This window comes from Jaculus jaculus, chromosome 13 (genome assembly GCF_020740685.1).
Source record: "Jaculus jaculus isolate mJacJac1 chromosome 13, mJacJac1.mat.Y.cur, whole genome shotgun sequence".
NCBI classification, from domain to species: domain Eukaryota; kingdom Metazoa; phylum Chordata; class Mammalia; order Rodentia; family Dipodidae; genus Jaculus; species Jaculus jaculus.
Genome location: NC_059114.1, coordinates 2,922,015 through 2,939,525, shown reverse-complemented (window position 1 = coordinate 2,939,525; position 17,511 = coordinate 2,922,015). Strand labels below are relative to the sequence as shown.

General features: G+C 47.6%; 1 protein-coding gene and 2 non-coding genes across 3 annotated transcripts; 1 reads left to right on the top strand and 2 right to left on the bottom strand.

The window, feature by feature from the left end:
- The first annotated feature begins 3,815 nt into the window (after window positions 1-3,815).
- Window positions 3,816-3,897, top strand: Trnas-gcu. Its single transcript has one exon. It is a non-coding gene; the product is annotated as a tRNA-Ser (tRNA).
- A 5,495-nt stretch (window positions 3,898-9,392) lies between these two features.
- Pom121l2 (POM121 transmembrane nucleoporin like 2) lies at window positions 9,393-12,347 on the bottom strand. The gene has a single exon (XM_004670876.2). The coding sequence runs from the start codon at window positions 12,345-12,347 to the stop codon at window positions 9,393-9,395; it is 2,955 nt and encodes a 984-aa protein (XP_004670933.2).
- Window positions 12,348-14,536: 2,189 nt separating this feature from the next.
- On the bottom strand, window positions 14,537-14,608 carry Trnam-cau. Its single transcript has one exon. It is a non-coding gene; the product is annotated as a tRNA-Met (tRNA).
- Between the last annotated feature and the right edge of the window lie 2,903 nt (window positions 14,609-17,511).

The following is a 17,511-nucleotide window of genomic DNA, read 5'->3' as shown; positions in this document are numbered from 1 at the left end:
TCCTACCTCTGCCTCCAGAGTGCTGGGATTAAAGACATAGGTCACCACACCCAGTGTATTGTCTGTTTTGTGCTGCGATGACAGACTAGCTAATTTACAGTGTCCAGAAATTTTACTTGGTCCTGATTCTAAAGACTAGATAGTGTCACGCTGGGCATGGTGGTGCATGCCTTTAGTCAGATCAGGCTGGACTAGCATGAGTTCAAAGCCAGCCTGCTACTACAGAATGATTTCCAAGTCAACCTGAGCTAGAGTGAGACCCTACCTCAAAAATAAATAAATAAATAAATAAATAACCTAAGATGTTTTAGAATTTACAACATAATCCAAACTGACCTTGAGCTCACAGAAGTCATCCTCCTGAGTGCTGGGATTATAAATGTGAGCCACCATGCTCCTCTTTCTCTTTCCATTTTTGCTCAGCCCCTGTGGACCAGAATGAACTCCAATGGAGGCTGAATCTAAAACACAACTGTGTGTATTCCTTAGTTCACAACCTCTACAGTTGAGCTAAAGTAAAGTAAGGACTGTAGAAGTCCCAGAAGATGGGACAGCCACTGGGGTTGATCAACACTCCCACCTCTCCTAGTTTGAGCTAAGGATGTGTGCATTTGTTCCAAAAATGAAATGGACCCCCAAGCTTCCCACACATTTCTGAATGAAAAAAAGCATGCAAATCCCACCCTTCTCCCCCCAAAAATCCAATGGGAGGAACTAAAAATCTACACAATCATGTTAGTGGCTTTGTGGTGTAATGGTTAGCACTCTGGACTCTGGATCCAGTGCACTGAGTTCAAATGTAGCTGGAAACTGGTGGGAGTTTTTTGTTTGTTTTCTTTTGTTTTGGGGGGCTCAGGGTTTTTGGAGATAGGGTCCGGCTCTAGCCCAGGCTGACCTGGAATTCACTAGGTACTCTCAGGGTGGCCTCAAACTCACAGTGATCCTCCTACCTCTGCCTCCCAAGCGCTGGGATTAAAGGCGTGCGCAACATTTTTGTTCAAATGCTTCGCCACGCTGAAACCGAATCCTAATATCCCCACTGGAGTCAAATGTCAACATTTTGTTGTTGTTGTTCACATCTTGTTTCCTACAGCTATAAAAGGGAAAAAACTCAAAGGGGAATCACAGAGGGTATGAATAAGTCATATGAAAATCTAATTTTTTGGACAATGGAACATCCAGAAGCCATAGATTGTTACTAGAAAATTTTCAGTGCCGGGGATGGGATACCTTCCAGTGAGTTGTTGGCCAGGGAGGCTTCTGATGCCCCCAAAACATTACACGCTTTTGTCAAGGCTCTTGGTTTCCCACCAGGAAGAGACAGCAAGACCCTATTGCTAAAAAAAATACATACTTGTGCTGCAAGGTCACTGAGAAATCCTGCTGGAGCTGAGCTGAAAACCTCCTCTGTGTAGACCAGGGGACAGAAAGCTGGAAAAACCTATGCTGCATGCAGTTCAAAGGGAGAGAGAAAAATCACCAGTGGGGAGAAACAACAGTGAACACTGCAAGCCTTAAGTTGGGCCAGCCAGGCCAAATGAGCCAAGGAGGGCAATAGTGGCATGTCTGTTATGAGGGAAACCAATTGCTCTCTAATCGGACTGGAGGCCCACTCTGCAGGAGGGAATACATGCCTCATACTGAAAACCTGTAATGGGGGAAATCATGAGCCCTAGCGGTATATCACCTGCTGCTGTCTGGCTAAATGCTTATTTATGCTCACCAAACTGCCCTGTAAGCACTTCTTTCAATGTTCATACCTATATATTAATGCTACTCTCACTTTTGGTTAGAGAAGCTTCTCTTTTCAAATGGAGGTGACCTCTGGAATGACTCAAAAGGCACCATAGTGCTAAGAAGTGACAGAGGAGTGCTCAGCTATGAAACATTCTATCACACCTTGCAAAGCTCAGGGTCCATTGTGGAAGAGGTGGCTGAAAGAATTTAAGAGCCAAAGGAAGGGTAGGACTCCTTAAAATGCAATCTTCCAGACACAAAAATGCCTGGATATCCATGACCTCGCCGTGCCTGTCACTACCTACACAAGAGCAGTATACTAGGAGGAAAAGATGATGGCACAAAATTAAAAGAGAAAGTGGGGGGAGTGAATTATCATGGTTTATTGTCTATAATTACAGAAGTTGTCAACAGTAAAAATAAATATATAAAGGAACCATGAGAAAGGCACGAACCCGAGCTCAGTTCCCAGGAAAGATCCTAGACATCAACTTTTGAAGACGGAGGATGCGGCAGTGGGCAGGAAGAGTTGGGGTGCAAATTGGAAAGTTGATGGGTCAGGCTCAGTTGCAGTTGTTCAGTCCAAGGGAGACCTCCTCAGGGAAAACCACAAAGGGCTAAAAACCACCATTTTTTCAGGTTGGCCTGAAACTCGCTATGTAGCCCAGGCTCACCTCAGACTCGCGCCAATACTCCTGCGTCTCAGCCTCACGAGTACTGGGGTAACTTTTTCAGCTTGGGATGCGGCTAAGGAGCGGGGCGGGGGGGAGGTGAGACGAAGGAATGACGTCATGCGGGACGGCGCGTGCCCGGCTCTGCCTGCTTTCGGGTCCAGCGGTGAGCCGGCCCACGACGCCCCCTGCCGGCCGAGCGCGCCAGCACGCCCTGCTCCGCCTTCTGCAAGGCTACCTGCTTCAAACACCTTTCCCTTAGGATGTAACCAGGAAATACTGTCTCAGGTGCGTGGTCTAGGTGATGTCACAAAAGAGGAGGAAAACAGCCCATTGAATGACACACTCAAAACAAAACACTTTCAAGAAAGGGAAGGTGCACACATCCTGGAAGTGGCAGTGTCTTATTTTAAGGCTTAAATATATTTTAATATGACGCTATATTACTGTTTCATTTCTCCAGAAAACTCTAAATTTAAGGTATCGGGGACAAACAAAACATGGTACACCGGCAGAAAATTCGTAGCATAACTAAGACAGGCAAGGGTATAAGAGCTCCTGTCAGCCTTTCATGTCTTTAACTTTTCAGACTCGTACGAAAATTCTTTTGTCAAATAATTCGGATGGCCAGGCATGGTGGTGCACGCCTTTAGTCCCAGCACTTGGGAGGTTGAAGTAAGAGGATCACTGTGAGTTTGAGGCCACCTTGAGACTACAGAGTGAATTCCAGGTCATTGTGAGTTCGAGATCAGCTTGAGACTACATAGTGAATTCCAGATCAGCCTGGGCTAGAGCAAGATCTTACTTTGAAAAAAACAAACAAAAAAATGCATTTCCGACGTAATTCTACATTTCATATAAAATTAAGTACTTTTCAAAACTGTCTCTTTTATTGCGTGCTCACTGGAAATCACTAGAACACACGATGGGATTTACAGGAATATTTTCTATTGCAGTGTGGCATGACAGGGTCTTTGCGGTAAAGTTCGGTGCAGATGCGGAATTAAAATGTCGTGCAAGAAGTAAGTAAATAGCTCTTTTTCCTCAAGGTGTAAGGAAGATGTGAGGACTGCTCGGGAATTAAACAGGGGAAGGATAAAACGTCAGGGGTTCGAATATGGAGAGCAAGGAGCCCCAGGACCATCAGACGATTTTCACCTTTGCAAGTGTTCTGTGAAAGGAAGATAAATGTGGCTGCAGATGTGAGAGTAGTAGGATGGAATAATTAAAACGGGAAAACCTCGCCCGAGGAATTGTGGGAAGAAATTATTCGATGTGAGATTTCAGTTAAGGCAGCTGCAATTTGAGTCATAGTGGTACTGGACAGGTACTTATCTGGGCAATCAAAGGGCAAGGCTTCCCCAAAATAACATTAAGAGAATACCCATGACTCGATAGGACACGTCAGACGAGGTGGCCGAGTGGTTAAGGCGATGGACTGCTAATCCATTGTGCTCTGCACGCGTGGGTTCGAATCCCACCCTCGTCGTAAGACGGATTGTCTCCTTTTCTTCTCCTTAGCAGCCTAATTCCTCCCCTCAGACCTAAGCCATGGCTCTTCTCTTACAGAGAGAATTCACCAGCTCTTACAAGGGGCTTCTCTTCTAGCTAATGCTGTGTCCTCTCTTCTGAACAACTCGGAGACAAGTTGGAAAGAAGATGGAATTCTGTGGAGGGAAGGGTGATTCTGGAGTTTGCTTCAGCAAAGAAGCCCTGGTGTGTGTCCATCTCCTTTCTCTTAATCTTTTTCCTTTTTATTTACTTACAAAGAAAAATATTTTAAGGTTTATGCTAATAGAAATATAAGACAGAAAACACATCACCTTATTTATTTATGAAATCTAAACAATTCTATTCACTACTCATAGAAGTAGTAGTGACTAGAATAATAAGCAGATGTTGGGGAATGGTGAATTATTGAAGGGTTCATACAGAGTTTCAGATACACAAGAGTAGTAAGGTGTTTGATTTTTTTTTTTTCTTTCTGGTTGTGTTTTTTTTTTATGCTTGTATTGACAACTTCCATAAATATAAACAACATACCATGATCATAATCTTCTCCCTTCACGTTGCCTTTCTCCCTCCCCAGTCCCTCCTTCACTGAATCCCTTCTAGCTCTTTATACCCATAACACAAGCACCAAGGTAGGGTAGAGACAGGAGGATTTCTGGAGCTCCCTGATCAGCCAATTTAACTGAAAAATAGGAACTCTAGGCATAGTGAAAAATTTTATCTAAAGGAAATGAGGCAAAAGTGTGAAAGAGGAAGACATTTGATTTCCTCCACACATGCATGCACGAAGCATGTGCATCTGCATCTGCACATATATGTATATACCACACACATCCACACCAAAGAAAACTTTGGAACTCATTTTAGTAACATATAGTATTTAATGTATCTAAAATATTAATCACGTCAACATTAATGGGGTGTTCACATTTTAAATACTCAACATTCATTATAGCTAACAAATACATCGATAGTGCAGATCTATAGCCATTTTCTACTCCTGTACCAACACACCATAACAATGTACCCCTTCCTGATGGTACACCAGGGTTAGGCCCCAAAGAGTGCGTGTAGCAATTGTGTAAAATTCTTACACTATTGTCAACTTTAAATAAATGAACCTTTCATGCAAGATGTGACTAGGTAATCTGGAAGAAAGCTGGGATTTCATAAAATTTAATGTACAGGTTAAAGATATATAGTACAGTTCTTGCCTACCTATACATGAAATACTAAATTCAATTCCCAGTAACACACACACACACACACACACACACACACACACACACTTGAAGAACTATAACTATAAATTGTTTACTACCTATGGGTTTGTGTATTTATACAAGAACACCATCTACCTAATTGTGGATTTTCCCACCAATTTTTTTTTTTTTTTTTTTTTGAGGCGGGGTTTCATTCATGTCCAGGCTGACTTGGAATTCTCTCTATACTTCGAGGCTGTCCTTGAATTCACAGAAATCCTCCTACCTCTGCTTCCTGAGTGCTGGGATTAAAGGCGTGTGCCACCACGCCCAGCACCCACCAATATTTTTAACTAGTCTGCTCACCCCAGTCCTACTCCAGAAATAGCCAGGCTCTCTTTAATCTTCATCCAGGAAGCCCAGGATAGTTTCAACTCTATTGCTGGCTCTGTTAGACTTGTCTACCTACTCAAGACAACACTTAAAAGGAAGTCAAGTGAAAGACAGTGGGCAGGCATGTGTTTCTTCTCAGAGTAGGTGCTGAAAGTCACAGAAGAGACTTGTCTCCACTTAAGACCTCTTTCTTGGTCCCTGAAATTCAGATCCAAGGTCCTAACAGGCACATTTTCCTAAATGGACTAACACCTCAGTTAAGCATGAATGCTACATTTTTTTTTTCTAGCATTCAATTTAAGTTCTACTTTTCAAAATTGAGGAAACTCCCATTCACCAAGGCTGTGTTTAGGATCAGAGTGAAACAGAACGTGACCCCTGACCGTAGGCTTTGTCTCTAAAGATTCTAAGCCTGTTTCCTACTTCCTTGACTATCAGAATTTCTCAGGAGTGCTTATAGTCCCTTACACCCCAATTTCACACCCATATCTTCCTTAGGCAGAGGTCTCACTGTCTCCTCGGAGCCCATCACCTTCTCATTATTCTCCTCTCAGTACAGGAGGATGTTTCCAACTTCCTGGAAGTCCCATTATCTCCAAACTCCACACCTTCCTAAAAAACTCAATTCAAGTATGTAGACTTTTGGAACTTAAATCCAGAAAAAGAATTAAAAGAAAATTGCTTTTAGTTTTTTTTGTTGTTGTTGTTGTTTCCTTTTTACCTAATACCTGTTGCCCTAGGAAAGGAGCCCAGGTTAGCCAACTGACTGAAAAGGCGAAAAGTAAATTGAAGGGTATGCAAAAAAGAAAAAACGATGTCTATATAAAGCATATGTCGGCTAGTGTGAGCATTCATCTGTATTGCTGACTGTCCTGGAGCTGGAAGAGGGTTGGTTGAAACCTATGAGGTAGGAGGGAACTTACAGCCTGGTACTAGACTGTAACCATCTGTTAGAGGCACAAACTTTGCAGTTCCCTGGGGCTGGCTGGTAATCCCAAGCCTTGCAAAGAAAATAACCAATACTCTAAATGGGAAATCCCTGGTCGGATCCTTACAAATTCCCCCAATTCTGTTCTCGCCAGCGTTTCCCTATAACCAATGTTAACTATCCAATTTACCACCACAATTAACTGTATCTCAGGCTGGCTTCGGATGACCTTGAACTCCTGTTTCTCCCGCCTCCCCTTCCCAGCACTGAAGTTTCAGGCATGTGCCTCCACACCCAGTTTGCATGGTGCTAGACACAGAACCTAGGGCTAATTTCATGCCAAGCAAGTGTTCTACTGAGCTACACTCACCAGTCCCCAAATCTACATTTACAGTTTTAATTACTTTTGTTTTTGTAAATTTATTTGAGACACAGGAAGAGAGAGAAGAAGACAGAAAGAAAGTATGGATTTGCCAGGGCCTCAGACACATGTGCATCTGGCTTTACATGGGAACTGGGGAACTGAACCTTAGGCTGTCAAGCTTTCAGACTTTACAAGCAAGCACCTTTAATCACTGAGCCATCTCTCCAGTTTTAAATGTTTACTGGTGTGTAGAGTCTCCCACACATCTCCAAGCCTCCAATTTATTCCCATTTTACTCTTTTCTCAAATGACAGCCAGAGTAATGTAAAACCCAAGTACACAGGCTGGAGAAATGACTTAGCAGTTAAGCACTTGCCTGTGAAGCCTAAGGACCCCGGTTCAAGGCTTGATTCCCCAGAACACACGTTAGCCAGAATCACAAGGGGGCTTTCGTGTCTAGAGTTCATTTGCAGTGGCTGGAGGCCCTGACGCGCCCATTCTCTCTCTCTGCCTCTTTCTCTCTCTGTTGTTCTCAAATGAATAAAATATTAAAAACAAAATAAAACCCAAGTACAAACCTCTCTCATTCCTGTTCAACATCTTTCCACAGCTACCTGTCTTCTTTAGGTCACTGTTGCACCACATGGTTTACAGCCACATCTGTGACCTGCTTCCACTCACCGCAACTATGCCTGACTTCCTGGAAGTGACCCCGCTTACCTGCCTGGACACAAGTTTTGTCACGGCCTGTGAAGTTTCTCTGCTTAGTGATTACAACATATTGCCGGGCAGAATTCAAAATTGGAGTCAAAGCTTTAGTTAAGATATCACTCTAGCTGGGCGTGGTGGTGCACGCCTTTAACCCCAGCACTCGGGAGGCAGAGATAGGAGGATCACCACGAGTTCAAGGCCATCCTGAGACTCCATAGTGAATTCCAAGTCAGCCTGAGCTAGAGTGAGATCACTCTGGCTGGCCGGAGGGCGGGGGAGAGGGAATGCTGAAGGGATGACTTAGCAGTTAAGGCACATGCCTATGTAAGCCTAAGGACACAGACTGGGTGGTCTCACAAAAGTTTCTTAACTCTGCCCTGCTATATACATGGATACAGCTTAACAGTAATTCCCACATCATAGATTTTTTTCAACATTTTTTTATTTTATTCTCCAATTTAAAATCACTTATTTTTTCAGTTAGAATTTCCTCAAGGTATCCATAAAATAGGAAATCTGCAATAAATATACTGTTATTCTTGCGTGTGTGTGTGTGTGTGTGTGATTGCTAAGAAAATGTCACCTCCCAATGGCTAGACAGTTGGAGTCAGCTTAGTTACCTACTACTATTTCCCCGTTTTCCTGCTTCGTTATCGGACCCAAGGCTTCCTGCCCTGCCCTGCCCTGCCTCACTGACAAAGGTGTCAGCCTACAATGAGGCGATGTGATGAGGCACAAATAAAAAGGAAAAATAAAATAAAATGTAAGCTTTGGTTCTCTCGCTAGAGCTTCCAGTTCGTACTGTCAGAATCATGATCTATGATGTAGACACCACAAGAAATGTGGCAACACTCTGACTTTCCTCCGGCCCTACCACTTCCCAAGGGAACATCCTTTGATGTCAAAGTGCTGCTGTGGGTTCAGATGCTAAGCCTCATAGCCATGGAAAGGTGTTGCAAAGCCCCAGGAGCCCTCCTCCAACGTAAATGTGGCTCTCTTAACACTTCTACGGGTCATTCCTCTTCCAAATCCATTGAAAATGTATAAAGTGTTAGCATCTGACAGAGGGAAGAGAACACATCTCTGTTAACACAGACAGAAGGGCAGCAAAGAAGCTGGCAATCAGGAAAGGTGGGCCTGCCTGCTCCAGTCCTGAAGGGAACCTGGCCCCCAGACTTCTCTTCCTTGGCATGAGGAGAGACTTCTGTGGTCTCACGGCTTGACTCTTTACTTGCTGAGTTCTTAAACCGGGAAATTGGCAGAAAGCAGGATGGGGCTAAGCTGTCCTCTCTTTGGAGAGAGTGGTGAGAGGGGAGCAATACACAGGAAAGCCTTGGGAGTGGTCTTGATCCTCAAGGAAAGGCTGGACTCAAGTTCACATGGAATCAAGATACTTCCAAGAACCCATTGGAGAACACAGCAGTGAGAAATGAGGAAATAATGATCCTATGGGGACTAAAGAATGGCAATCACTTCTCGGAGCCCAAATAAAAGAAGGCAAAGATGTAGGAAGAGACTATGTCTCCTCCTAAAGATGCTTGATGTCTTCTTGCCCAGGCCATTCCCAGAGAAATGTCAGAGGCAGTGCCCTGATGGAGCGCACAACTGCCCAGGGAGGAGTGATGGAGTGGGAAGGCAACCGTTAATTGGGTTCCCAATTCTAGTCCCATGCAGCCTCATCCGCTGTCCACACTAGATAGCACCTTGTCCTGTGTACCTCCTTTGAAGATGTAGATCAAGTGTGGTGTGGGGGCAGGAGGGGGCGCACTTAAAGCTTTCACTCTAGATTTGGGGTATGTCTGATGTAGAGAACTGGAAGAGACAGAGGCCCTTCACGATATAAGGCAAGGGTGTAGGCAGACAGGGAACGCGGACTATTTCTTGTAGGCATGATGTCTCCGGGACTGCCCATGCTCCCGAGTCCTGGGGGGTTTGGATTTTGCACCGACAGAGAACAAAGGGGTCCATGATCTGAAAGCATCTTTCCCTGTAGAGCCCTGAATGGATGAAAAGGACATCCCAAAGCCAGTACTGCTGCCAGCCTTCAGTGGTCCAGAGACAGGGATGCTCAGAGCAGAGGGGGCCTCAGACAGGGTGTTTCTTGGAGTAAAGCTAGCTGTCCCTGAGGCCAATGGTGTGCCCTGGCTAGGAGTGGTCTGGCTCCAGGCTTGTGCAAAGGGGTCCAGGGCTCTAGTGGTCCCGTTAAGCACTACTCCAGAGGCAACCACTTGGGGGACAGCCACAATGGTCTCAGGTTCCTCACAGTCCATTGGGGCCACTAGTCCCCCAAAAGCAAAAGGTCGTGGGGCTGTCATGCCAAATACTGCACCACAAGGACCACTCTGTTGGTGACTCTGTTTGGCAACTTCAAGGCCAGTTGAACTAGCTTCACCCACAGATGGATCAGTTGGGATGCTGCTAAAACCTGGCTGGATGCCAGCAGCAATGTGCAATGTGTAAGCTGGGGGTGTCAACCCCCCAAGGGCCGACTGTGTGGTCCTGTCAAGGACTGGTTGAGCTTGAATGGGCCTTGGGGTTGGGGATGTAATGGAGTCCTTCAAGAGAAAAGAGCTGTCCACACTTGGGGCAGGAGCTGACTGAAAGACACATGGCTTCTTTTGTCCATCCACGGCCCCAGACGAATGCTGGGAAGTGCCCGCTGGGAATGGTGGGCAACTTGGCTTTGGATCTGACCCCAAAGGAGTTGTGAATGCTGAGGTCGGGTTGGAAGTGCCAGGTTCTACTGCAGGCTGGTTTGGGGGTGCTAAGCCTGAGGCTGACAGGGGGTGGGCCGCACCCTTCAAATTAGCAGTGCTCTTGAGAGGAGATACCTGACTAGTACTCATGAGCACCTGAGTAAAGACGGCGACTGTGTGTACGGATGGAATGGCAGGGTGCTGCGGTGCTGGGGAGACGAAGCCTGTGGCAGGCCCAAGCGGGAAGGACTGGCAAGAAGCAGGAACAGAGCAAGTGCTGCCCACAGTATGTGTGATCTTCACGACGCTGAGATCCAAACACGGTTTAAAAGCAGCGTCTTTAGCTGTGCTGGTGGAGGTGGTGGGCATGGCTGCAGAGGTGGACTTGGCTAAGCCCTGGGAGAGGTGAGGAGAGACAGGAGTCACTGGAAGAGGGGACTGCCTGGCAGGTACAGGAGCTAACGCTGGTACAGTTTTAGGTTGTGCCATGCTGCCAAAGACAGGCGTGAAGGTGGGTATCAAGATGCCTGGAGCTCTGGACAGGGAAGAACCTGAAGATACTGATTCTGCGACTGGAATTCTGGAATCTAAGGCACCTCCGACCTCACTAGTGTGCTGGGGGTCCCAAGTAGGTTTGAGCATGGAGTGAGCAGGAGCTACAGATGCAGGAACCCGGAGCGGGCTTTTCGAGGTGGGTGCTGAGTGGAGGGGTGCGGCAGACCCGTCAGCCTCGGGGGATGTGGATGGCCTGGTGAGATCAGCGAGTGGTGACGTGGGGGAACTTGAAGCCTGCAGGGCGGAAGCAGTTGTGAGCTTAGAGAGGCAAGAGGTGCCGGGAGGAAGCTCTGGCTGTGAGCGGTCAAGCCGGGCCAAAGGGATGGGCATCGACAGAGGAGAAGGGGCCACGGCAGAGTCTGCTCCAGTAGACGGTGGGCCTGGAGACTCCAGCATTTCTTTTGAGCTGTGCAGCTGAGGGTCTGTGCCTGCTGTGGGCACTGTCCCTGAGAAAGATGAAGTCGGGTCCGGGGGAGGCTGCGTGCCAGGCCTGGCCTCAGGGATGGCCTCTGTAGCAGTCATCACTGCGTCCTTTCTGTCTTCGCTGCCCCATGGGAGCCCAGCTTGCTTCTCCAAGGTCAGGTCCTGGGACAGCTGGTGCCCCAGGCTAGACAGGGGCTGTAAAACCTCCTGGTTCGCTTGCCCAGAGCTACCGGATGTTCCTGAGGTTTCTGCATCTGATGCTGTGGCGACTATGGTGTGAGAATGGTGACTTTTCCCTCTCTTTTTCAACGGCCACTCTGGTTCCTGGATTGATAACCCACTGGGAAAACGTCTCCCCAGAGGCTCTGAGAAATCTCTGCGAGAGCTGTAAGAACTACTAATGGCATTTCTTTTGGTGACGAGGGACCCTCGCGTGGGTGTGCTGGTCACGGAATCCGCAGAGGAACGACTGGACCTCTTCAAGCTGTAGTCTGAGCTCTGGGAATGGTGACCCCTTTTCAGAGGCCCGGGTCGGGGCACAAAAGAAACGATGGCTGTACTGTTTATTAGAGGTTTAAAGGCGGACCGCCTGGCCTCTGGAGTCCCCCTCGCACTGTCCACGCCCGCTGGGAATAGCGATTCTTCTAAGCCCACCCTTTCTTTCCGGGACAGCCAGAGCGCCCTTAGCACGGTCTCCTTTGCACACGGGTCAGGTGGTGGCTTCTCCTCTGAGGGTCCCGCAGATTTTATCACAACTGCTGCGGTAAAGGAGGGGCGCGCTCTCTGCTCAGGAGGGGCGATCCTGACCATCACCGGGCTCCATGTGGCCCTAGGATGCCGAAGGGACCAAATATTCCGCTTGAGGTAACTTTCCCACCAGTCTGATGGAAGAGGCCCCATGATGGAATTCTGGGGCCTCTTCATAGGAAAGCGCCTCCAAGCCTCATTGACGAAGGCGGATGGATTGGTTGGGTCCCAGTTGGGTGGACTCCGGGCGAGTCTTTGCCTCCGGGCAGGCTGGGCTCGGTGGACGTGCTGGATTCGGTGGACCTGGTAGAGGGGTCGGGCCGGGCGGTGCGCGGGCCTCTCCAAGTCAGTGCGCGCCGGGGTTGGGGACCCCGGCGAGAGCCCCAGCTTGCTGAGGTAGCTGCCCATCCTGGACGACTAGGTGTGGTCGATGACTTGGAGATGACTTTGGGCTTCCGATGTTTCGGACGTCTGCGGTGGTGGCCGAGTCCAAGAGTCCGGTGTTCGAGTGTCGGTTGGGACCCACGCGCGAGGAAAGCACGAGGGTCTCGGAGAACTGATCACCCTCCTTGGAGACACGCGGGCGCCCGCAGCTGGGTAAGCCTGCTCTGATGCTGGAGGCCTAAGCTCTGGTACCCAGACCTTGCTTTCTCCAGGGCGAGTTGGGCAGAGCTGGAAAGTGAACTCGAACTTCACGGTCCAGTCGCCAAGGGCCTGGAGAGCTGTGAACCTGTAGCCCTTCGCGCAGCGACCCGCGCACCTGCTCCACAGCCCAGCGCAGTCTGAGCCCCACGGGCCACACGGAGGCGGCCCTCGAGGATGCACGCGGGTGCGGGGCTCGAGTCTGAACACGATGCACCGGGTGGAACCGTATAGGCTACACGACCTGGTGAGGCTGGCAGTACGAAAAGAGGGGTGGCTCATTTTACTTTACTTTACTACCATCCTTTGAGAAGGAATACAGCCAGGTCGACTTCCAAGTTGTTTAAAACTTGAAGCGGGACGTGGTGGCGCACGCCTTTAATCCCAGCACTCGGGAGGCAGAGGTAGGAGGATTGCCATGAGTTCAAGGCCACCCTGAGACTCCATAGTGAATTCCAGGTCAGCCTGGGCCAGAGTGAGGCTCTACCTCAAAAAACAAAAAACAAAAAACAAACAAAAAAAAAAAAAACCTGGCAGGGCCACAGTTTGTAATCAGGGTCCTATGCTGAACGCGCGTGGGAGAGATGTTCTAAAGAAAAACACTTGTCACTTGTGCCCCTCCGGCTCGTAAGTGAATCCCAGGTCAGCCTAGACTACAGTGAAACCCTACCTGGAATTCACTATGTAGTCTCAGAGTAGCCTAGAACTCAGGGCGATCCTCCTATCTCTGCCTCCCAAGTGCTGTGATTAAAGGTGTGCACCGCCATGGCGGCCTAAACTTTTTTTTTTTTTTTTAATGGAAGATCTTGAGCTGGAAAGATGACTCAGTACTTAAAGGCTCTTGTTTTGCAAAGCCTGATGGTCAGGGTTCGATTCTCAAGTACCTATATAAAGCTAGATGCACAAAGTGGCACTTGTGTCTGGAGTTCATTTGCAGTGGCAAGAGGCCCTGGTGCACCCATAATCCCCCCCCACTCTCTCTTTCTGTGTGTGTGTGTGTTTGTGTGTGTGTGTTATGGGAAACTGAGTCACAGAGACGGCACCAGAGAGAGAGAGGAGAATCAGGAAATTCAATGTTCACAAGCCAAAGCAAACAGCTGTAGAGACGACAGAGAGAAAAGATGGTGTCACACAGCAGGGCTATAGGTGGCTGGTTCACTCTATATCATGGAACCCTCTGGAAATTTCATACCAAGATCAAATTCTTTATATTATATAAACAAAAATCAATGTCCAGTTGATTTTAGATTCAAACACGAAAAGTGAAACAAAACTTCTAGAAGTTGAGTTGGAGAGATGGCTTAAGGCCCTTGCCTGTGAAGCCTAACAACCCAAGTTGGATTCCCCAGTCCATGTAAGTCAGCTGCAGAACGTGGTACATGCGGCTGGTGTTCGTTTGCAGTGCTTGGAGGCCTTGGTGTGCCTATTCTATCTGCTTCTTTCTCTCAAATAAATAAAGTATTTAAAAGGGCTAAAGGAATTGCTTAGTGGTCAAGGCATTGGCCTGCAAAGCTAAAGGACCCTGATTTTGAAGTTCGTTTGTAGTGGCACGCCCATTCATTCTCTCTCTCTCTCTCAAATAAATAAATAAACAATAAATAAAGTTAAAAGAAAAACTTCTAAAAGTTTATGTAAAAGAACGTTTTCCTGATTACGGAGTGGGCAAAGATATTTTAAATAGTATACTGATTATACTATCCATAAAGGAAAGTATTGCTGTATTGAGTTAAAAAGAAATTAAGAAACTTGTGTCATAAAACGCAATAAAGAGTAAAAATACAGTATGGGAAAATATATGGCTGATAGAAATCTTTCCAGTTCAAGTAGTATTACAGTCAGAAACAACCAAGAAGAGAGAGCAAAGGTAGTTTTTAAAAGTGCAGATCATGAATGAACAAACAGGAAAACATTCTGAGATGGGAAGGTCAGCTGTGAGAAGACTTTGCAAAAGCTACTAGCAGAGGATGGTTTCGATCCATCGACCTCTGGGTTATGGGCCCAGCACGCTTCCGCTGCGCCACTCTGCTCTGCGAGGAGACGTGCCTTCTTTACTGCTCTTCACGTTTTGCCAGGTACCACTTTCCCCCGCTCTGCGCTGTCCGCAAGGACGCCGCCGGGTCTGGCTGGAGTTCCTGTTCCGTTCCGACCGCGCTGTGGACCGATCCGCGAGAGGCGGGACCCGGTGCCCGGCTAACCTGGCTATTCATCTCACACTGGCTTCTGCTAAAAACTGTCGCGGACAATCTTTGGGATTAAAGTCAGGGTTTTTATTTAGCTTCAAGGGCACACAGCTTCCGAAAGGACTGGGTTTCTGGAATACAGAGTTCATATGGCAAGTAACATTTTCTTTTTTGTTTGTTTTTCGAGGTAGAGTCTCACTCTAGCCCAGGCTGACCTAGAACTCATGGTGATCATCCTACTTCTGCCTCCCGACTGTTGGGATTAAAGGCGTGGCCATAAGGGATTTTTTTTAAGCACAAAGAAATAATTATCAATAATAATAATAATAAAACGTACACACACTTATATATAATATGTGTGTATATATATGTGTGTATTTGTATATATATATATGTATTTGTATATATATATGTATGTATTTGTATGTGTGTATATATATATATGTATGTATTTGTGTATATATATATATATGTACACACACACACATTTCCTCTTGCTTACAACATGGGAGTCACGAAGCCTCAGGGCAGCGCTCCGAAGGCGCAGACCGACGCGCCTGAACTGGGTGGAGGCCAGCGTTCGGGTGACACAGCTAAGACGCTGTCAACATACTGCTGACATTCTACTGAGTCACCTTTACATCTTTAATTTTATTTTTCTCCTTCGCTGCATCTGCTCTCCAGCAATATAAACGAAATGAGCTCAAAAAAAATTGTGGGCACACCTGGATTAAGCACCAGGATTTTTGTTTGTTTGTTTGTTTTGTTTTGTTTTTTCTCTCTCTCTCCTTTGGGAGTGACCTCGACCGGTAGTGAAAGCAGCATTGAGAAATCCCTTAAATGAAATTTTATTGCCTTAAAAACAAAACGTGACCTGAAAAGGAGCAGTTTCGTCTTCTTGGAGGTAGAGCAGCAAGCAGGTACCCCGTAGGACGCCCCGAGCTGGTCCTCCCCCACCCAGGGGACGCCCCGAGCTGGTCCTCCCCCACCCAGGGGACGCCCCGAGCTGCTCCTCCCCACCCAGGGGACGCCCCGAGCTGCTCCTCCCCCACCCAGGGGACGCCCCGAGCTGCTCCTCCCCCACCCAGGGGACGCCCCGAGCTGCCCCTCCCCACCCAGGGGACGCCCCGAGCTGCTCCTCCCCCAACCAAGGGACGCCCCGAGCTGATTCTCCCCCACCCAGGGGACGCTCCGAAATGGTCCTCCCTCGCCTTGGCCTACTCCAAGCTGATTCTCCTGGGTGGGGTGCTCTGAGCTGGGCCTGGCAGCGCAGTCTCCCAACCGCTGGGAACGAGCGCCCCGGGGGGACACAAGGAAACGGCCTTGGGGACAATTGGAAGGGTCCCTGCTCCCACGCGGAACCTCGCTTCCACAGCTTTCTTGCAGCCCCCTGGCCTGGATCTTCCTCTCGGGAAAGATCTCCTCGGGCCAAGGTTAGGAAACCAAGCGCTTAATCCCAGCACGTTTATCAGACTTTAGGAAGATGGGAGGGCAGAGACAGGGGACCAGACCACAGACAGCCCACGCGTGTCCTCAAATCTGCGGGACGTTCTGATCCCTTAGCCTTCCTCGCTCAGATTTCTGTCATCTCAAGGGAATGCTTCAAATTACACCCGCTCAAAAGTCTTTTCTTCAAATTTTTATGACTGAAAAGGAAGCTCAGAAAGACAAGGTAGCCAGTGTGGCGGCGCACGCTTAATCCCAGCATTCGGGTGGCAGAGGTAGGAGGGTTGCCTTGGGTTCGAAGCCACCCTGAGACTCCATAATGAATTCCAGGTCAGCCTGGGCTAGAGTGAGACCCTATCGCCAAAAAAAAAAAAAAAAAAAGTTAAGAAGTCTGAATGGCTGGGCATGGTGGCGCACGCCTTTAATCCCAGCACTAGGGAGGCAGAGGTAGCCCTGAGACTCCATAATGAATTCCAAGTCAGCCTGGGCTAGAGTGACACCCTACCTCGAAAAAGCAAAAACAAAACAAAAAACAACAAACAAAGACTGAATGGGCTGCAGATTGCTAAGGACCCAGGTTTGATTCTCCAGGTCCCACATAAAATAGATGCATTTGGTGGCACATGCATCTTGAGTTCGTTTGCAGTGGCTAGCGCCCTGGCGTGCCCATTCTCTCTCTCTTCCTGTTTGTCTCTAGTGAAAATAAGAAAATAAAAAGGCTGGACAAGACATCCCTTGCTTGGAGGATAGGAGGTAGGAGAAAGAAGGAAAAATGAATAGGAAAAAGAAGAAAGGAAGCGGCGAGGACCGTGAGCCTGAGCCGCTTTCATTTTTTTTTCTTTCTTTTTATTATATATTATTATATTTTATTGTCTTCAAAATTCAGCCTCATTCCAGCCCTGGCTGACCTGGAATTCACTATGTAGTCTCAGGCTGGCTTCAAACTCATAGGGATCCCCTACCTCTGCCTCCTGAGTGCTGGGATTAAAGGCATGTGCCCCCACACCTGGCTTGTCATTTCTTTTCCTAACAGTGATAAACACTTACAAGAACAGCTTTCACCATTTATCATTAGATTTTACTCACTGAGGTCTGGAGAGATGGCTTAGCAGTTAAGGCACTTGCCTAAGGACCCAGGTTTGTTTCCCCAATACCCGTGTAACACAGACACACAAGGTGGCGCATGCGTCTGGAGCTCATTTACAGTGGTTAAGAGGCTTGGCAGGCCCATTTTCTCTACAGATGCTTCTCTCTCTCTCTCTCTCTCTCTCTCTCAATTAAATAAATAAAAATACTTAAAAAAA

Excerpts from the sequence above, each read along its gene's own strand:
- Pom121l2 (XM_004670876.2), bottom strand. The coding sequence starts at position 12,347 with ATGGGCAGCTACCTCAGCAAGCTGGGGCTCTCGCCGGGGTCCCCAACC.